The sequence below is a fragment of the Leptonychotes weddellii genome, chromosome 6 (assembly GCF_054177405.1).
Source record: "Leptonychotes weddellii isolate Sample4059 chromosome 6, ASM5417740v2, whole genome shotgun sequence".
Taxonomy (NCBI): domain Eukaryota; kingdom Metazoa; phylum Chordata; class Mammalia; order Carnivora; family Phocidae; genus Leptonychotes; species Leptonychotes weddellii.
In genome coordinates, this window is record NC_138374.1 from 29,046,609 (window position 1) to 29,068,917 (window position 22,309).

Genomic DNA, 22,309 nt, shown 5'->3' on the forward strand with positions numbered 1-22,309 from the left:
CAGACTTTTACCTTCTTACAGAATTCAACTCTCTTTATTGAAAAACTCGATCCAACAGTTAAACCCAATCTTCTCTTCAAGGCTATTGCTAATTTGCAATTCTTGCAGTTAAAGCTCTTTCTAAAGGGTAAGGAAATTGAGGATTAGCTATTTTTGTATCAGATGACCTGGAGGTCCATAGTCAAAACCTGAGAATTAAAGTCAAGTAGTTCATTCAGCCTTTTCTGATTCACAGCAAACAGAAGGCAGTTTATGTGTATAAATGTTTGCCTCTTGCGTAGCATTTAGAAATCTCTAGGTTCTGCAAATTTATCCAGTTGTGCCTTTATCACTATGGTGATTCCTGAAATTAAATTTTATGTTGTGTGTAAATTTAACATTAAATTACCTTGATTACTTCTGTCATATGCCATTTGGTTTCAGGAGTGTTAGCAGAATAAAATTACAGAAAAATCTCTAACATATGGAATGGTCACAACATGCATATTCTGATATCTAGTAATATTTCTTTGGTTAATTATGAACTAACTAGGAATTTGTTTCTCTTTTCGTTTTCTCCCAGCTCTTGGAAATCTTTCCAAATGTATTAATCCACCTTCCTTCCTTAGCGGAACTGAATTCAGGTCCAAATCCAACTTTATTTTAGTTCATCTATTGCCACACAGTATGATCAGTTCCTTCTGAACTCCCTTATAGCAGTGTTTCTTAAGTCATGCTTTTCCACACTTCTTTGATTTGCATTGTGATGTTGTACAAAAAACTTAAAGTCTCACTCAAAGTTATGAGAAAATTAAGGCAATGGATAGCATTTTGCCAAAATCAAAATTTATTAAATATATGACAAATATACTGGTTCTAAGGTATGGAAAAGGTGGAATTTAACAAAAAGAAATTCTACAATTAGGTAAATATAATAGCATTATTTCACAATGTTTTCCAGAGAGCATGATGACTTCCAGGTGTTTCATTACCTGACAAATTTGAAAATGAATACCTTTTAGTTAACTATAATCTTATTTTCTAAAATAAAAAAAACTACTGTGCTCGCTTCGGCAGCACATATACTAAAATAAAAAAACTACAAACAGTGGCCTGACAAAGGATTTTCTGTGAATTTATATATAAGTCTTCAAAAGGCATCAAAACGAAATCATCCACTGCACACAGGACTAAGCCCCCAAATCACCATAACCTGCTCTTAGGATTTTCTGTGAATTTATATATAAGTCTTCAAAAGGCATCAAAACGAAATCATCCACTGCACATAGGACTAAGCCCCCAAATCACCATAACCTGCTCTTATAGGTCAAGAAAGATTTGGGTTCACTTCCCTTGAGAGCTTAGGTACATAGAGATCGATTAATGCCAAAACAGGTTACAAAAACTGTGGTATATTTTGAAAGGTTATATCTAACACACACACACACACACACACACACACACACACACGATGTAATGTAACTTTGCCACTCTCAAGTTAATTACAGGATTTATAAAAATGTATTAATTCATAGAGCAACACAGGCAAGTCCTGTGATGTTGCCTTTCATTTAAACCTGACATATCTCAGTGCCTGTACTTAAGAGTCTCAACTGGAGAGAAAGTCAAAACGAGGCCCTTCCTGAAAAGTCAGGCCAAAAGACCGCCGTGTCTACTCTCCCACCTAAGCCCTGCTCACTACTCTCCAACATAAACCTTTGCCTATAGCCTGATCAACCTTCTTTATACTCCCTGCCACATCCATCCTTGGATTTTTGCAACTTTCCTCTAACCTAGAGCATTCCACGTCTCAAAGCCTGATTCAAATCCCACATCTTCCGGGATTTTTTTTTTTTTTCCTTACTCTGGCCCTTCTGTGACCTCCAAAAGCATTATTTTTGTTCATTACATCCTACTCTGCAAGTTCATCTTTTTGCCTACCCTAAAGAGAGGACGAGAGCTGGGATCCAAACTCATCTATCCTCCACCAATCCTAGCAAGATGTTCAGCACAAAATAGGCACTCAATAAATAACATGGTCTTGGATTTGATGCAAATCAAGCACTACTCTCGAATGCTGCAAAATGGAGTAGTTCTCAACCCACTTAATTTCCCAAGGGAATGACTGACGGGTCGGCCAGGTTCTGGGGACTACAAGTCCCAGCGGCCTGTGCGGGTTTGTGTCTGGTTCCAGGGGGCCGCCGCTAGTTTTAGTCCACAGAGCAGGGCTCCAACCAGCCAAGATACCGGGGTGTCTGACAGGGAAGGGTCAGGGGGCTTTAACAGGCAGTATGACATTCACCTGGATGGACAGGGCACTCTTGCTACTTATGAACAGCTAAGGCAGGACGCACCATTTACCGCGGACTCTGAGAGGTCACTAACCGCCCCGCAAGGATCCTCACGACCGCGGTCACAGCCCGCCGCCCGCCTAGCGCTCCCTCCTCGGGGATTGACGTCAAGGCCGTCCGGGAGCATGCGCGGTGCGGCCCCTGAGCCGGCTGGGTCCCCGGAGAGCGCAGAGCGTGCGCCTTCGGGAATCTTCGGTGCGCTACGTCTGTTCACCCGCTGCTTGGGCTTCTGACTAGAATTGAGGCGTCGGAGCCTGTCACTCCCGCCCTGGCCTGGGCCTATAGCGCCTGCAGGAGCGCTGGCTCTGATCACCTGCGGTCTGGGTGTGTGCCTCAGTGGCCGCAGCTGCCCGAGGGAGAGAGCTGGGAGCGCGGTGTCCTGGCGCGTGGAAGCCCCGCACCTCTCGCGTCATGGTGAAGAAGAATAGTATCCCCAACGGGTGAGTACCGGCCGTGAGCTCCCCGGCGGACGCGGGCCCGCGGCGACAACCGGAGTGGCAGGCGTCCCGGAGGACACGCTCGCGAGCCCGCTGTCCGCGGTCCAGGTGCGCCCTGTGGTCTTGGGCGGCGTGTGGGGCGGGCGGCGGGGATGGTGGCGCTCCGGGCGCCCGCGCGACACGCCGCTTCGACCGCGTCGGGAGTAGAGGGCTTCTTTGATTTTGGGTGCTTTGGGGGTGGCATCCCAAGGGGCGTCCTAAAGATGCCAGGGGTTCTTTTTCTTTCCGGCGCTTGGTATGAGTGTAACCAATTTAATACTTTTAAAAGCCTTGAAGTAGGGCACGCAGGACATGCTCACTCGTGTCGTGTCATCTTTGCTTCATAAACGAAACAGCTTACATTTCTTTTCGCAGTGACTCACCCCGAGTTAAAATAATGAGTTAAGTGAAAATGTTCTGTTTTGAAACTTGTCCTGGGAAACTGGCGGGCATGAAGTTAGGAAACTTGCTAGTAAGGAAAGCAGCTCTGCGGTGTGAGGGAGGCTTTCATTCATTCAGATATTCGGCAGATGTTTTCTAGCGGCTCTCTGCGCCAGGCTTTGTGCTTGGCGCTTGGACTCCAGGGAATCTTAGAAGGGGGTTCAGACTTCTGACAGCCTTGTATATTTGGGAAAGGGGAGATGTGGAAGTGAAGAAACTGCAGCAAAAATAATGTTCCAGGATACGTTGGTACATTGTGGCATACGTAGAAATGGAACTCGGAAGTTCTGCTCGCTTTCTCATCTGAGGTAACTGCATATCGCCAAATGTGTCCGAGCCTCGAAATCATTTGGCCATGTTGTTATTCTGAGTAAAATCCTTGCCGGGTCTCCCATCTTGAATTTCTACGGCTCTTCTGCTATGGGAATTTAGGAACAATGATAGTGGTGAAAGAAGGACAAAGTCAAGCAATACTTGAGTAAATAGCAATGTTATAAGCTAAATAGAATAGGAGTGCATGTGCAAATAATATGTAATCTGTGCTGTTCCTTAAATTCACTTAATTTCTGGAATAATTATCACACAGGGGTACTGTTTTTGTTTTTTGTGTTTTTTTTTTTTAAGATTTATTAATTTATTTTAGAGAGGGGTTGGGGGAGGGACAGAAGGAGATGGAAGGGAACATCTCAAGCCAACCCTCTGCTGAGCTGGGAGCCTGATGCAGGGCTCCATCTCAGGACCCTGAGATCATGACCAGAGAGATAATCAAGAGTGGGAAGCTTAACGGACTTAACCACCCAGGCGCCCCAACAGGGGTACTGTTTTTAAAAATACATACAGTATGTATTTACTGAGATATACTGTTATAACTACACTTTCATATGTGTTATAAAGTATGTAGGCCCGAATAATGAACAGGCTAAAGTGAGGTAGTGTAGGATTTGAGATCTAATATTGGACAGTTTGTAGTTTAAAGAGCTAAAAAAACAACCAACCCTAAATATTTTCAAGTTTAAAGGAAAATCGTATCAGTCCAGCAGATATCTCACTCAGATTGGTCATCCAAATCTCACTTGCCAAAGTGTTTTGCTTCAGTTCTTTTTTTTTTTTTTTTTTTTTTTAAGTTGCTGTCATTTAAAGGTCCGGAGCTTTCACATGAAAATCTAGATTTCTTGAAAAATCAGATTTAGGAAACCAGATCTGTACATGGCAATAGTAAGTGATTTGCAGCTGTCTTTTCTATAAAGAGTAAGCCTCTCCAGTTTCCCATCCCCCTTTAGCCTCCGAAGCACTGAGACTTAGAGTTGATTGACTTTATAATTTTATCATTTTTTTTATTTGGGACACGTTTTTCTTAGATATGTCAACCGGCCTGGCATTTGATTTTGTAAGTCCAGCTGTAGAGGGTAAATGGGAGGAAGGAACTTAGTTTATTAAATTACTTGTTTCCAGAATAAAATGTCATTTTGAGTGCTGCCAGGCAGTGCTGTGGACTGTTTTGTCAAAAAGCATGGTTACGGGGCGCCTGGGTGGCTCAGTCGTTAAGCGTCTGCCTTCAGCTCAGGTCATGATCCCAGGGTCCTGGGCTCAAGCCCCGCATCAGGCTCCTTGCTCCACAGGAAGCCTGCTTCTCCCTCTCCCGCTCCCCCTGCCTGTGTTCCCTCTCTCGCTGTGTCTCTCTCTGTCAAATAAATAAATCTTTAAAAAAAAATTAAAAAAAAAAAAGCATGGTTACCTTCCATATTGTGAGCCCCAGAAGATGACACCACTTCAAATATCCCTACAGTTCTTTAACTTGGTGAGTTGCAGTTTTGGCATCTGAATAGTCTGGGTGATCGTAGTATTCCCGGTTCTACCTCCTACCTGGGAGGATGGTGAAACGTGACAGTGAAATAGGAAAGTACTTGTAAACTGAAGAGCCTCTAAACAAACTAGTTGCAATAACTCTAAAATAGCAATTTTCTTATCTGGAGGTATAGATTTACTTTCATCTTCCAATGATCTCTCTTCCCAAACTTGTTTTGGTTTTTGTTGTTGTTTTTTGTTTTTAAAGAAAGAAAAGATATATGGCTACAGACAAGAGATACTCTAATTGGGATTGATTTGGAAAAGAGTTTAAAAATGGGGCATCTGGGTGGTTCAGTTGATTAAGCATCCAACTCTTGATTTCATCTCAGGTCATGATCTCAGAGTGGTGATATCAAGCCCCAAGTCGGGTTCTGTACGCTCAACGGGGAGTCTGCTTGAGATTCTCTCTCTCCCTCTCCCTTTGCCCCTCCCCACCTCTCTAAAACAAATAAACCTTAAAAAAATTTTTTTAAATGTGCAATTGCCCCTTTAAATTACACAGGATTTTAACATGAGTTTTTCAGAAATGCTCTCTTTATTTGATCCGATTGGAATACTCTTTTATTAAGTTCTCTGCCTTATTATTTTTTTCTTTGAGAAATTTCCCTCTGTTAGAAGGTCAGTTCCTGGTGATTACACTTTGGATCTAGTTGTTTTTTTTCCCCAAGTAAAATTCTGTTCATTGCTATATGAATCCTAATAGGTATTATATATGTTGTGACAAAGTAATCACACTGAGGATTTTTATCCCTCATCCCACTATATTTGTATTCAAAATAATTTGGATCCTCAATCCAACACCACTATGTCTTCCTCCACCCATTTGCCCATTTTTCAGAGCTTTTCTGTCACAAAACCAGCTGTGAGAAGGACAGCTGTATGTATGGGGGTGGGGGGACAAAGTCCCTGAATCCTGAAATTGGGAGCGGAGTACTATCATATTGATTCTTGCCAGACATTGAGTGAATTTAAGCTGGGACCTCACTGTGTAATGTAAATATTCAGAATGGATTTGTATTTTCAAGCAGTATTCTATAAACATACTATCTAGAGGTCAAAATACTGCCTTATGTTCCAAACTATCTCTTTCATGCTTCTAGGGATATCCTTTAGTTCTCCTTTGAAATTTGTGAGTTTCTTATGAGATTTTAAGCTTTAATTTTATTTTCTGAATGTCCATATTAATGACAGATGAGTGTAAACATCATTAATTTTATTCCGAGTTTCATTGATTGCCTGGGTTTTTTGAAATTCTTTTTACTTTTTAATAATATAGTCACCAAAACTAACACTGTTGTTTAACCTCAGCAACCAAATAAAGTCCTAGTGTTTTGGGCAGCTTGATACTCAAAGAGTATTATGAGAGTTTCATTTAAGATCGGAGATCAGTAAATCCCATTCTACTTCTAGTTTCTGTCATACGTGGTAACCACACTGATAATTTTTCATAGCCTTATCCCCACAGTTTCTCTATCTCTTGATCATCAGCCTTCTTCCAGAGACATTAACTCTTTCTCTGGACTCCCCATACGTGATATAAATAAACTCCTCTTTATCCCCTTCTTCTTACATAACATTCTTCCTCCTGATATTTGGAGCCTGACTCTCCCATAAGGCCACTGCTTTCCCAGCAGCTCACCACATTGGAAGTCATGCCCCACATACCACAGGGGGCATTGATATGCTCCATCTCCTCATTGCCATTGCTAGGCCACTCCATTCTACCCTTGTAAAACATAATGGAAACCCTTGTGTAATTACTGTTTACCTTCCTCTTCATCATTTATCAGCTCCCTGGTCACTCCCTCACTTTTTAAAAAGAATTTAGCACCCAACTCAGTTTTCATTACTCAAGTCCTACAAGACCATGGTGGGACTAAAGCAGTCATGTGCATCACAGTTCCAGCACCTGAAATGACTGTCTGTGGGACCTTAATGTCCAAGACTATTCCATATTAAAAATCCTAAATTCTAGCATTCTCCTCTCATATTTCTGTTTATTCATCTCTCCCTCTTCCTTATTTTTCTATATTTAATCTGTGACCTCATAAAGACCCTGTCCTTCGACTACTGTTTTATCATCATCAGCCTCTACCTAGAGTAACTTTCTTCCTTGTCTAGCCACACTACTTGGTTCATTATTTACTCAAATTTCCCTGCCTTTTGTCTTTCTCTGCTTTTGCTCTCTGCTCTAGTTCAGTTTAGTCATTTGCTTTTTCAACTCATATATTTAAAGATAATTAAGTTCTAGTACTGAAAATTACAAAACCGATTATCATCATGACGATATGTCACAGTCCATAATAGAGCTCAGCCATTCTTTTCCTTTTCCACCTACAGCTACTGTTCTAATTTTTATCACTGTTTAAACCTTCTATCCCATCTTTGACCTTGTACTTTCAGCAGCTGGTTTTGCTTTTTCAGAGGAAATAGACTCTCAGAAGTGAATTTGTAAAAAAAAAAAAAAAGAAGTGAATTTGTAACAGTGACCGCCAGGACAACTTAACTTCATCAGCAGATATCCTTCTCTCCTGTCTCAGCTAAAGAGGTACGCTTTTTTCTATCCACAACTGATCCTATATGTATGCTAGATCCCATCCATTCTGTCTCCCCCGGGGCCCTTGCTTCATCATTTAACCTTTTCTTTTATCTTCAGTATATCTTTTCTCACCCACCTGCACCAGCTTCATCTTCCCTGTTCAACAACAACAAAACAACAACATAAAAATGCCTCCACTTAGATTATCCTCTGATTTCTGCTCTCTCTTTCCTCTCCCTTACTATCAAATTTGTGGAAAGAGTAATCTCCCACTCCCCAAGTCTATTAACTCTTCCACCTGCCGTGTTCTGGCTTCTATCACTTACCTGCCATTAAGGACTTTATAATTGACAAACCCAGTGTATCTTCTTAGACCTCTTAAATGCACTTGGTTCTGTAGACCATTGCCCAGTCTTGAACTTTCCTTCTTTGGTTTCTCTAACATCAGATTCTACTTTTCTTCTCCCATCTCTTAGAGCATTTTAAATTTTCTATACTCGTTCCTCTGGGATCTCACTCTAATCCCTTCTTTCTATGATTTTTTAGTCATTTTCTTCTCTTTGGCATATGAACGTGTTCAAATTCATCTTAAGAAAAGCAAAAAATAAAACAAAAAGACAAACATTGACTGTTGCTTTCTAGGGTTTTGTCCTTTATCTTGTTCTCTTGAGTAGTCTCATAGCCTCAACTACCATCTGTAGGATAATAAATTCCAAATCTATACTTAGCCCACACTCCTTACCTGAGCTCCAGACTGACTATGTATACCCTTACCCCAATTTCTAAAACTCTGAATATGCAGAGTTTAAAACCAACCTTGCCTCACAAAACTTATTCTCTTTATTTCCTGTTTTTTGAATGAAGCCAGTATTCAGTCACCCAAGTTAAAACTAAGAACAATTCTGAAATTCCATTTTTTTTCTTAACACCCCACACACAGTTGCAGGTCATTTGATTCTATCTCCTAAATAGCTGCTCTTTGGAGCCTACTTTTCTCCTTATTGTTCTGCTTTAGCAGCCATCATCTCTTCATAGTAGCTTCTTAATTGATGTGTTTGTCTCCAAGTTGTCCTTTTCTGGTTCATTTTAAAAATTAAATTGATTAATTTAAAAAAATTTTAAAGATTTTATTTATTTATTTGACAGAGGGAGACACAGCGAGAAAGGGAACACAAGCAGGGGGAGTGGGAGAGGGAGAAGTAGGCTTCCCGCTAAGCAGGGAGCCCAATGTGGGGCTCGATCCCAGAACCCTGAGATCATGACCTGAGCCAAAGGCAGATGCTTAACGACTGAGCCACCCAGGTGCCCCTAATTAAAAATTTTTAAATTGAAGTATAGTTGACACAATATTACATTAGTTTCAGTTATAAAACATAGTGATTTAACAAGTCTATACATTATGCCATGCTTACCACAAGTATAGCTACCATCTGTCACCATACAACACTATTATAGTATTATTGACTTTTGCCTGTGCTGTACCTTTTATCCCCATGTTATTCATTCCATAACTAGAAACTTGTATCTCCCACTCCTCTTTACCCATTTTGCCCATCCACTCACGCCCCTCTCCTCTGGCAACCATCACTTTGTTCTCTGTATTTATGGGTCTGTTTCTGCTTTTTGTTTGTTTATTCATTTGTTTTGTTTTTTAGATTCCACATATACCGTCTATGGTATTTGGGTTTCTCTGACTTATTTCACTTAGTATAATATCCTCTAGGTTTATCCATGTTATTGAAAATGACAAGATCTCATCCTTTTTAATGGCTGAGTAATATCCATTGTATATATACAAAATACATATATATATTACATCTTTTAAGTAATGAAGTATGGTTGACACACAATGTTACATTAATTTCGAGTATACAACGTAGTGATTGGACAAGTCTGTACATTTTTATACCACATCTTTTTTTTATCCATTCATCTATTGATGGACACTTGGTCCATATCTTGGCTATTGTATTAATGTTGCAATAAACATAGGGGTTCATATATCTTTTTGAATTAATGTTTTTGTTTTCTTTGGGTAGATACCTGGTAGTAGAATTACTGGAACATATAGTATTTCTATTTTTAATTTTTTTTTCCATATTGTTTTGTATAGTGGCTGTACCAATTTTCATTTCCACCAAGGGCTCCCTTTTCTCCACATTCTCACCAACACTCGCTCTTTCTTGTCTCATTGATTCTAGCCATTCTGATAGGTGTAGGGTGATATCTCATTGGTTCATTCTTTATACTCTCACCAAACGGTCTTCCTAAAATGCAGGCCTGATTCCCTATTTTCATTTCCCCCATCTGGTAAAATCTGAGCTCTTTACATGGCATATATGAACTGTCTTCTTTCTTTCTAAGCTTCATTTTTTTTTTTTTTAAAGATTTTATTTATTTATTTGACAGAGAGAACGAGAGCAGGAACACAAGCGGGGGGGTGGGAGAGGAAAAGCAGGCTTCCCGCTGAGCAGGGAGCCTGATGTGGGGCTTGATCCCAGGACCCCGGGATCATGACCTGAGCCGAAGGCAGACGCTTAACGACTGAGCCACCCAGGCACCCCATAAGCTTTATTTTTTTTTTAACTACTCTCCAGCATGCATATTATACTAAAACCATACCGAACTGCTCACTGTATCGTAGGCCTAGCATGTGGCATCATGCCTGCATGCCTTTTCATGTGCCATTCCTTCCTGGAATGCTACCCCTTTTTCTCCATAAAGTTTCTACTCAAGCTTTCTTTGTGATGCCATCCCTAATTCACTCTTTTATGGCACTTTATGGTAATTGTCTCTCTCTCCACCAGACTAAACATTGTTTGAGGGCTAACACTGAATTTCTCCATTCATTAGTACTTAATAAACTTGTTGAATGAATAAATGAATAGCAATGAGCACAGTATCTTCAGGTAACAGTGAACCATGATTCCTGGATAGTTTGGGTGATGATCAAATATTAACTTTGGGAAGGACCCCCAGAGACAATGTGGTCCAGCTCTTCATTTATCAGATATAGAAACTGAGGACCAGTAAGGACCGAAGCACCTGTTCCTCAGGCATAGCATATGCATGGATGCCTTCATATCTTGTTTTTGCTCTTCCCTCTGCCTAGAATGGACTGTTCTACCTGGCCATGTGCTACTTGTCTATGGATCTTGTTATTTCAGGGTTGTACTTGGACTGCCAGCATCAGAATTACCAGGAATGCTTATTTAAAATGTAGATTCCTGGGGCACCTGGGTGGCTCAGTCGTTAAGCATCTGAGGGGGTAGCATTCCAGGAAGGAATGGCACATGAAAAGGCATGCAGGCATGATGCCACATGCTAGGCCTTCGGCTCAGGTCATAATCCCAGGGTCCTGAGATCGAGCCCCGCATCGGGCTCCCTGCTTGGCAGGAAGCCTGCTTCTCCCTCTCCCTCTCCCCCTGCTTGTGTTCCTTCTCTCGCTATCTCTCTTTGTCAAATAAATAAATAAAATCTTAAAATAAAATAAAATAAAATGTAGATTCCTGGCCGCCATCACAGAATTTCTCAATCCGTCTCTGTAAGGGAATCCAAGAAATCTATTTTAATTGCAGTTTCACCCTACTAACCTAAGAAACTAGTCTCTACTTCCCCCCCCATACTCTTCCTCTATAAAATAAGCGCACAAAGAGCGTGTGTGTGTGTGTGTGAGAGAGAGAGAGAGAGAGAGAGGGGAGAAGAAAAATATTCATTCTAAGATGAGAAAAGAACTGTTTTAGTAAACTGCCAATCACAAGCTTTCAATACATCTTTTATGATTTTCATCTTTGTTACTTAAAAAATAAAAGCAAACTGACACCAATTTACATAGTAATCAGAACAAAAACTAATTGAAGTTCAAATTTGCTGTTGCTCATTTCCTAGCAAGACCTCTCTCCTAAAAAGTACTCTTGAAGTTCAGAATTTTTCAGTGAGATTGTTGCGTGTGTCTATGAGAGAGACAGAAGGAGAGGGTGATGATTTTCAAAAGGGTTCTTTTACATTTAGTGGTTGAAGGTGAGAACATGTTAAGGCTTCAGAAGAGAAGGAGGCCCAGCCAATTGCTGACATTTCTCCATGGGATTGGAAGTGCCCTAACAGGTAGTTATCTCCCCTAACTTAAAGATATAATGGCACTCTACAGAAGGTGTGAACAGAGGCTGCTGATTACTATGGAAAAGTGAATGTTAGGTTGACTAACTGGAAAGGGGGAATAAATAAATACTATGACTGGTAACTGAAATTTTTCCAGGCCAAAACTACTTTTAACTACTTTTAATTCTAGTAGGCCCAACCTTTGGAAATTCTGATTTAGCATGCGTAGATTGGGACCAAGACATCTAATATTTCTATAAAGAATTTTTGAAATTTTTATGTATACCTGTGGTAGAGATCCACTCTTTAAAGGGAAAGAACCCAATCAAGTACTTATTTAAGCATTTACATTTAGGTGGGTTTTTCCTCTCTCTAGGCAAGAGTTCTACCTCCTTTACTTGCTCAGTAAGGTACCAATTTTATTGTCTGTCTGTATTTAAGAAAAAATAGTGATTAATTACCACCATGTGCTTAATGCTAATGGGTTTGGGTCTTTATATCTGTGGTGTGCACGTAAAGCCTCTAGCTTATATAGATCTGTTATCAACAAGTGATATAAAACACCAGCACTCCAGATTCTTACAAGACAGTAGAATCCAGAATTGTCCTTTCTTTACTTCTTCTCAAAAGCTTGACTCAAAGAAGTTGACCAAGAGAAGATCATTTCAAGGGTCTGTAGTCCATCCATTTCTTCCAGTGGATCAAGCTGAACCACTTGGAATTTAGGTGCTTGGACTATAGTGCCTTAATTCCTTGAAGAATTATTTTCACTGAGTCATGCCCAGTCATGTTAAATGTCATGTCCAGTCATGTGAATGATTTATTTTAGGACTCAGTAATAGACATTGTTTCCTTTTTGCTGTTGTCTCTTTTTGATATTTTATCAATATGTAATGTATAAATTATTTCACTTCTTTTGCTTTTGTTTCTTAGAAGCTGAGAGGTGAATGTGAAATTTAGTTAACATTGAATCTGGCTTTTATGATCTGTATGTTTTGATGTTTACATGTTCTTGATTTTCTACTTATGTTTTATTTGTACTTTAAGTACAATTCTTTAAAATTCTTTGTGAAATAAGTGTATCTACATTAAGTTAAATTTCTGGCACTTCAGTTCATCGTAAGATACAAATTACTGCAGCATTAAACAAAAGTTTTGATAATTGGATTTTAGAGTGGGATGGGAAGTAAAATGAAATCCTATGTTTGAAATGGCTTAGAATAAATTTTTTTAAATGGAGTTAAGATCTGATGCCTCTGTCTGATTATTCACTTTTTACCTGAATTACTGCAATAGCTGATGAGTTAATTTTCAACTTTCTCAGGAGCTTTAAAAGAATACTTTTCACATAGTTGTATTCTGAGGATATTTGGGCATGTTCTACACTTGGATTTATTAGTAATGACCTATTTTCAGGCCTAATGATTTCAGTTGTAAAGACATAATATACATGAAATCTAGTTTTGATGGAACCTGTCATCAAGAAACATTAAAAAAATTAGTCCCTTGCAAACAAAGCATTTCATATAGGTTTAGAAAAGGGAGAGGTGACTATGGGCTGTATTGATTGGAGGTTTCTTACAGGGTTGAGTTAGGGCTTGAAGCAAGACTTGGATTTTGATCAGTGGTTCTCAGCGAGGGGTGATTTTGTCCTTCAAGAAATGTTTGGTTATTTGGAGTTATATTTGGCTATCACAACTTGGGGTAGGGGGTGCTACTGGCATTTAGTGGATAAGGCCAGACATACTGCTAAACATCCTGTAATGCACAAGACAGCTCCCCACAACAAGAATTATTCAGCCCCAAATGTCATTAGTGCTCAGTTGAGAAACCGTGATTTAGATGGCCAAAGAGCCTAAGGAAAGGCAAAAACCCAGAAAGAGAAATGAACTTCTGTATTTGTGGGATTCTAAGGAGATCTGCTGGACTGAGACACAATTTCCAGGTGGGCTCTGTGGTGAAAGGTAAGATTCAATATATAGGATAAGGCTGTATGATATAAGGCCTTGAAAGAGTCTAAAAAACAGATTTGAAATTTATCCTGTAATGATAGTATTTACAGAAAGATTCTATAACAGTGACATATAGGAAGGGATAAATGGGGGAGAATCTGAAAGGCAAAGGAGACACACTATGGGAGACTGTTGCAGTTACTCAGTGATGAAGTGATAAGTAGAGAGCACAGTGGTAGGAACAAAAAGGAAGAGCTAGATGTAAATTTGTTTCAACAGCTAAGGTTAACAATGGCATTTGAGGGTTTAAGGAAAGGAAGGGGACCTAAGTGACTTTTCTTTTGATCTCAAGCCACTTTCTAGTGCTCTAATCACTGAATTTCCCCATCCATCCCTCTCTAATACATCATCTGTGTCATTGCAGCTGCTATTTCTGTTCTATGACTAACCTTCTCTTTGTCCACCTACTCCTTTATCCACTGAGTAGAAAACTTATGGAACATTTTAACCAAGGAGGTGATACAGACTAAAAATGTACTGTTTCAAGAGGGATTCAAAACTTGGCAGGTAAAGTTATGATGTTAAGACTGGTTTTCTGCCTTCTTTGAAAACATCCCTTCCTACCAGTGACCCAATGTCTGTTGAGATGGAAAATTGATTTCTTTATGCACTAAATTACTAGCGATTTGGGTAGGATATTTGAGGAAAAAGATCTTAGGAGTTCTTATCCTCTTTTATTTATTTTTAAAGATTTTATTTATTTGAGAGAGAGTGAGCGAGAGAGAGCAGACCACAAGCCTGGGGAGGAGCAGAGGGAGAGGGAGGAGCAGACTCCCCGCTGAGCAGGGAGCCCGATGCGGGGCTTGATCCCAGGACCCTGAGATCATGACCTGAGCTGAAGGCAGACCCTTAACTGACTGAGCCACCCAGTTGCCCTCTTATCCTCTTTTAAAAGTATAGCTACTTGGGGAGCACTTGGGTGACCCAGTAAGTTAAGTGTCCGACTCTTGATTTCAGCTCAGGTCATGATCCCAGGGTCCTAAGATCGAGCCCCACCTTGGGCTCCATGCTCAGTAGGGAGTCTGCTTAAGATTCCCTCTCCCTCTCCCTCTTTCCCTCCCTGCTCCATCCTGCACACACACACACACTCTCTCTCTCTCTCAAATAAATAAATCTAAAAAAAAGTATAGCTATTCCTATAGGATAGAATGGTTAAGAAAATTTTTTATTTTTATGTTACAGCCTAGAATTTGGACACCATTGAAATGGGAGTACTTTGGATTCTGTTTTATCTTCTCTCTCCAACTAGTGAGGTGTATAACTTTGGATAAATAATTTTATATAGTAATTAGCTTTAGTTTCCTTTTCTGTAGAATGGGAAAAAATATGTGCTTATTTAAGCATAAGTATGTGATGAGATCTAGCAAGGTAGGTAAAAATTTATTCAAAAATATATATCCTTTATATATATGTGTGTATGTATGTGTATATATATATACACACATTGTCTATGAATGCAAATTATAACCAAATTTTATTTTCATAGGGGTCTGTAATAAGATTGTGGTGTGGGGGATTTTTAAAAAATAGAATCAAGGGACACCTGGGAGGCTCAGTCAAAGTGTCTGCCCTCAGCTTAGGTCATGATATCAGCGTCTTGGAATTGAGCCCCACACCGGGCTCCCTGCTCACTGAGGAGTCTGCTTCTCCCTCTCCCTCTGTCCCTCCCACCTGCCCATACTTTCTCTCTCTTTCTCAAATAAATAAATAAATAAAATCTTTAAAAAAATAAAAATAGAATCAAGCTCAGAGTCCTAAGAAAATAGCATAGGAATCAAGAAGGAACTCTAAAAAGCTTAAATTCCCACCATGGGGTGGAGGCTTCATCTTTTTTAGTTCCTACTCATTGCCTGTAGAGTACACTGTTCTCTTTAAAAAGCTAAAAACTCGAGTGTAAACCACCCCCCTTGCCTTTGGTTCCTAAACAAAAAGTTGCTTATGCTCTCCTGCCTCTTTTGCCTCAAATATAGAATGTGCCTTAGAGGAGAAGCAACAAGACCTAGCTTCAAGTCTTGACTTTACCATTAGTATACTGGGATACTAGGCAACTCCAACTCGGCCTCATTTTTTTCATTTATCAAGTGAGGATAAATACCTTAAAAAATACCTTAAAAAATGTCTGTTCTATCTATCTCATACAGAGTCATATGAGGAGCAAATGAGATAATATTAATGAAAGTTTCTGAAAAAATTTGAAGTCTGGGAATGTAAATTGTTATTACTACTACCTTGTAATTATCACCAGAATATGGTTCAACTCTGGTTCCAGAAAGGCTAATCAGTATTAGTGAAATTACCTTAGTTATCTGTAATTTCATTTACTTGTCTACAACTTTCTGTTTAATTTCTATTAGAATTACTGTATTTATTTGTTATTTATTTGGTGTGTGGTACAGATATTATTTCAGTTAAGTAAGATATTGCTACTTGTCATTTTTTAGTGGGGTTTATGGCTCAGGGAAATATTTGTTCGTTTGTTTTTATGGCCCCATCCTAATCTTTTATTAACAGAGAGTTTATTGAACATACACTATGTACATATTGCCATGCCAAGTGCTTTGTGAGGATAAGACTTACCAGAAAAAATTTAGAGACTAAGACATAATAATAGCTTGCTGAACTCTATGGTTCATTGAGTAAATAGAAATGGCAGTTCAGAGAAGAAAGAACTCAAAGGAGATTTTTTTTTAGGGTAGAATATTACTAATTACATTTTTTATTGTGCCATCATTTGTTTTTTGTTTTTGTTTTTTAAAAATTTCAGAACTTCAGAAAAGTAGGAATAATACAGTAAATATTTTGTAACCTTTGCCTAGAATCTAATTTGCCACATTTGCTTGATCTTCATATGTATACGTATACACTTAACCCACTTTTTTTTAGCCATTTGATTTAGTTACAGAGGCCATGACAGTACACTCCTGAATACTTCAGCATGTATCTCCTAAAAACAAGATAATTCCCTGTTTAACCACACATAATAATCAAACTTTGGAAATTAAACATTGACACAATATTCTGATAGTCCATATCCAGATTTCCCAATATAATTATGATGGAGTTTGTTTTTTATCCCAAGAAGGTCTTGCATATATTTAGTTGTCTCTTTAGTCTCCATCTACAATAGTCTTTTTTTGGTCTTTCATGACATTGTCATTTATTCAGTCTAGGCCAGTGGTTGGCAAAATATGGCCCATGGGCTGACCAACTGTTTCTATAAATAAAGTGTTTTTGAAAAATAGCTATACTCATGATGCACATTTTGCCTCTAGCTGCTTTTGCACTACAGGGGCAGAGTTGTGTAGTTGCAACAGAGACTGTGTGGCCCATAAGCCTAAAATGTTTACTACCTGACTTTTAGGAAGTTTGTTGATCCCTAATCTAGGCAGTTGGTTATGTATGACCCTCTTTTTGAGTTTGCTGATTGTTTCTTTAATTATATTCAGGTTGAACTTTTTGTTTTGTTTTTTTGTGTTTTTTTGGCAACAACACTACATTGGTATTGTTGTAGCCTTCTCATATACTACATCAGGAGACACATGAGGTCAGTTTGTCCTCCTCTTTGTGATGTTAAGTCATGGGGGCGTTTTGTAATAAAGGAGGACTTCATGAAAGAAATGATGTTTTAAACTAATCCTCAAGGATAGGGTAGTATTTGAATAGGTAGAAAGATTTTTCTAGTAGACATTGTCTGTAACATTCTTCTGTTCCTGCTTCTATTAATCCTAAATTAGTATTTTCATCCATTCACATGGCTGGAATGATTGATAGCTTAACAACTTATTGATCTGTTGGTAGCAGTCAGAACATTATAGGTTTTCTCCATACAGTCTCTACTTTTTATTTATTTGTTTAATTTTGCAATGGTAATTGTCTTTTATCTTACACTGTGTCCAAGAATTCTATAAGCAAGTTTTTTTTTAATTTATTTATATAGAATACTCTAAAGATTTCTGTCTTTTCTCGGAGCTTAATAAAATTTTATTTGTCTGAAAACCAGAACCCCAGAAGTATTGCATTCCAGAAGCAAATGTTGGGAATGTATATAGATTCACTTACTTTTTTTTTTTAAAGTAGCTGAATAGATCATTTAAATGAAGTACTAGTTTATTTAGATACCATCATTTATGTCATTGTGGAAACATTAGTTGCTGAAATAAATGGGTTGAAAAAAGTGCATATTATAGTAATAGATGTAATATATGTAATAATGTTGGCAATATTAGCAAATGGTCCAAAATTGCTTCCATATGGTTCCTTTATATTGTTAATACAAAAAGAACAGCTTCCAACTGGATGTCAAAACCAAAGATGAACATGTTTATAGAATTATCATAGTCATAATTGAATGTCATTCATAATAGTGGAATTATATGTGCTGTCGAGGAAAGGATAAATGTTAAGTATTCAAGGGCGTCTTATTCCACGAGTGAAGAATTCCATCAAAGAAATGATCTTTTAAAAATGTCACAAGCAAAAATCTAAGAGCTAATGAGTTATTTAAAGGTAAAAATGAGGCCTTTTATTTAGAAATGAAGCCTTTTATTATGCTAGAAATCATTTTCTAATTTTTATTTTTTTTATTTAAAAAAAATTTTTTTAAAGATTTTATTTATTTGATAGAGAGAGAGACAGTCAGAGCAGGAACACAAGCAGGGGGAGTGGGAGAGGGAGAAGCAGGCTTCCCAGGGAGCAGTGAGCCCAATGTGGGGCTTGATCCCAGGAGCCTGGGATCATGACCTGAGCCGAAGGCAGACGCTAATGACTGAGCCACCCAGGCTCCCCTCATTTTCTAATTTTTAAAGAGAAAGAAACCTAGTCCAACATCATTGCTTTGTTATTGGATTTTGGTAGCATTTGGATTGTATTTAAGAACTTGAGAAACTATATTTTTCAACTTCAGATAAATTATCAAAATAAAGTTTCTGTTCTTACAGAGCAAAGGACTACTCAACATAGTTATCACTCTTTTTTTTTTTTTAAGATTTTATTTATTTATTCGACAGAGAGACACAGTGAGAGAGGGAACACAAGCAGGGGGAGTGGGAGAGGGAGAAGCAGGCTTCTAGCGAAGCACGGAGCCCGATGGAGGGCTCGATCCAGGACCCTGGGATCATGACCTGAGCCAAAGGCAGACACTTAATGACTGAGCCACCCAGGCACCCCTATCACTCCTTTTTTGAAGGATAGTTTTGCTGGATATAGAATTCTTGGTTGGCTATATATTTTTTTCAGCATTTGAATGTCATCCTACTACCTCTGACCTTCATTATTCCTAATGAGAAATCAGCTGTTAATCATGTATAACCAGTACATTAAATAGTGATTTTATGAAACCAAACTTACTCAATATTATTTAATATTTATGGCATATGTGTGGTGTGGCAGGCATTGTACTATGAGGAAAGACAGACATGGTCATTCTCACAGTTTATGATCAAGAGAGAAACCACGATTTGTCCAAAAAAAAATTACATAATCATGGGTATAGTTACAAACTGTTAAGTGCCAGGAAAGAAAGTGAAAGTTATGTCTAATGGGATTGGGTGATGAATGACAGACACGTTCCTTAGAACTGATACTGGAGCTGCAAGCCGAGGGTGACTGAAGGAGTGAAATGGGAGAAGGGGGCTGAAGGAATAGCATAGAGCATTGGAAGGACTAGGGAAAGGAAACAGTGTAAATCCAGAGCCTGGTGAAGGAAAGGATGGTACAGAAATGAAGCTGGAGAAGTAAGCAGGGAATTAAAATGCTCATTTTAAGAAATCTTCATATGTGGGCGCCTGGGTGGCTCAGTTGGTTAAGCGACTGCCTTCGGCTCAGGTCATGATCCTGGAGTCCCAGGATCGAGTCCCGCATCGGGCTCCCTGCTCGGCAGGGAGTCTGCTTCTCCCTCTGACCCTCCCCCTCTCATGCTCTCTCTCTCTATCTCATTCTCTCTCAAATAAATAAATAAAATCTTAAAAAAAAAAAAAATCTTCATATGTTATAATTGGAATTTATCAAAAATAAGTTGGAAATAATTATATGACAAAGTTATTTTTAATACCAGATTTCTCTTTGTTATTCATAAAAAGTCATCATAGATAAATCAAGATGTTTAAAGTTAATGAACTACAGTTCTTAATTCAAGATTAATCAGAAATTAAAACAAGACATCTCCAAAATAATCATGTTGTGAAAATGATTTGTTTCCTGCTTACAGAGCTGTAGAAAACACTGTAGGTTTTCATACTTTACTTTTATTATTCCCACATTAAATACCTGTTACCACTTTTTATTTAATATATAATCCGTGACATTATTTTCCTTCTCTTACTGTTGCCCAAGAAAAATAAAGACAATATTGTTTTGGGTATTGGAAGTTTATATCAGGAATGAATGCTACCTTATTTACTGTAGAAGTGTCGTACATATGTAAAACCTTCCATTGTTTTTGTGTTTTTGGAGGGAGGAAGCAGTAAATTTAAATTCATGCATGATAGCACTCAAAAAGCAACTAACCAACAAATGAGGCTCTATTTATTTAAAAAAATAGTTTCTTTATTTACCATCTTGAGTCATTAAAATATTTTTATTATAATTGTAGTTGTTTATTTTCATTTCAGGTGGAGGACTGTGACGCCAATTGGACATCCTCTACCTGGAACACGATTTATTGCTTTTAAAGTTCCTTTAAAGGGAGTATGTATATTATTTTCTCATCTATTTTATAAGGAGAATTGGGACTAATGTGATCCATGTTTACTTAATATTATGCTGTTTTTCATGAAAATATGTGAAATTTCCAGCAAACGTTTGACATTATGGAAGTAACAGTAAACTTTTTCACACATGTAATTATTAATTGTTCATGCTAGTGTAAGGGAGTAGTTTTGGATTAATTTTTTAATAACAGCTTTATTGGTATGTAATTCACCTATTCACATTCACCTATTTAAAGTATACAGTGGTTTTACTATATTCAGGGAGTTAGGCAGCTGTCACTACAAGTTTAGAACGTTTTCATCACCCTCACTTCCTCCCAAAAACCCATGGACAGTGGCAGTCACTCCCCTTTATCCCTCATTCCCACCCCCCACCTCCTAGACAACCAATAATCTCCTTTCTGTCTTCATAGATTTGACTGTTCTGGACATTTCATATAGATGGAATGATATAATATTGTGACTGGCTTCTTTAGCATAATGTTTTCAAGGTTTACCCATGTTGTAGTGTGTATCATACTTCATTTCTTTCTATTGCCAAGTTGAATTTTTTAACGGTTCAACTTACTTTATTAAAAGCATTTAACAAGATTAAATACTTTTTGAAAGAAAGTATCTTGAATCCTAATGTTATTTCTGCTTTTTATATTTTGACCTATTTAAAAGTTATATAATGCTCTGGTTCAAAGATAAAGATAGATAACTTTTGAGTACCCCCCCCCCTGCAAAAATCAGCATTCCTTTACTAATTTGTCAAATCCTTTGCATAGCATTTCCTAAAAAAAATCAAAAGATACTTGAAACCCATGCCATGTTTTATATGGCCTCAGATCCATGACAGCTTTAGTTTCTCCTACTTGCTCTGACATTGGGAATGTGTAAGCACATAGTTCAGAACTTTTATACTGGCCTCCTAATTTAACTCAGATTTTTCTCTTTCACAAGTCTTTAAGTTACTTCCTTAATATATTGAGAAGTAACTTTAAGTTACTTTTTAAATATGCTTAATATAATTAATACTTTAATTCACATACCATAAAATTTACCTTTTTAAAGTATATAATTTAGTAGTTTTTTTAATATATTCACAGAGTTGTGTAATCAATGACATTAATTCCAGATCATTTTCATCCCCTCAAAAAGAAGCCCTGTGACCATTGGTAGTCATTCCCCATTTCCCCTCCCCCTGGCCCCTGGCAACCACTAATCTACTTTCTGTGTAGATTTGCCTATTCTGGACATTTCATATAGTGGAATCATAAAGTCTGCGGCCTTTTGTGACTAGCTACTTTAACATAGATGTTTTCAAGATTCATTCATGTTGTAGCATACAGTTCATTTCTTTTTATTTCCAAATTGATTGTGTATAACACCCAGTGCTATATTGAATTAATTTTTAAAAATTGTTTATATTTGGCTCTGTAGTACATTATGTTAACTAATTGTTTTTATTAATCATATAATACAAAAATCAAATCTGTTGTACAATCAGCACACACCACTGAGAGCAATAACAAATACAGCAGTCTAGAAGAATGCTGGTAAGTTTATAGACATTGACCAAAACTATAGATTTATCTCCAGACAATCCATATATAACATCTGATAACATTTTAAAAATTCTACACTCTGTTTAATATAAACATGGAAACTTAGAACCTTTATATCTGGGAGAAAAACGAACATTTAATCAAACGAGTCAGACTGGTATCATGAGCTGGATAAGGTAAAAATTTCTGGTTAAAATCTTGACTGCCATCTAGACTGTAACGTTGGACAAGTAATTTAACTTTTCAAAGCCTCAGTTCAAATGAGAACTCTACTACAAAATTATTTTTCACTTGTGGTTAATACTTTA

General features: G+C 38.0%; 1 protein-coding gene across 2 annotated transcripts in view; it reads left to right on the forward strand.

Annotated features, from left to right (window-relative positions):
• The first annotated feature begins 1,826 nt into the window (after window positions 1-1,826).
• The window catches only part of LOC115941704 (uncharacterized), a 51,986-nt gene continuing 31,503 nt past the window's right edge, over window positions 1,827-22,309 (forward strand). Inside the window, exons 1-2 of one of the 2 annotated variants that reach the window (XM_031030626.2) lie at window positions 1,827-2,770; window positions 20,353-20,428. In XM_031030626.2, coding sequence (XP_030886486.2) covers window positions 2,742-2,770; window positions 20,353-20,428 — 105 coding nt within the window. In that variant the 5' untranslated portion in view covers window positions 1,827-2,741. The remainder of the gene's footprint in view (window positions 2,771-20,352; window positions 20,429-22,309) is intronic. The other variant, XM_031030625.2, reaches the window with a different exon arrangement.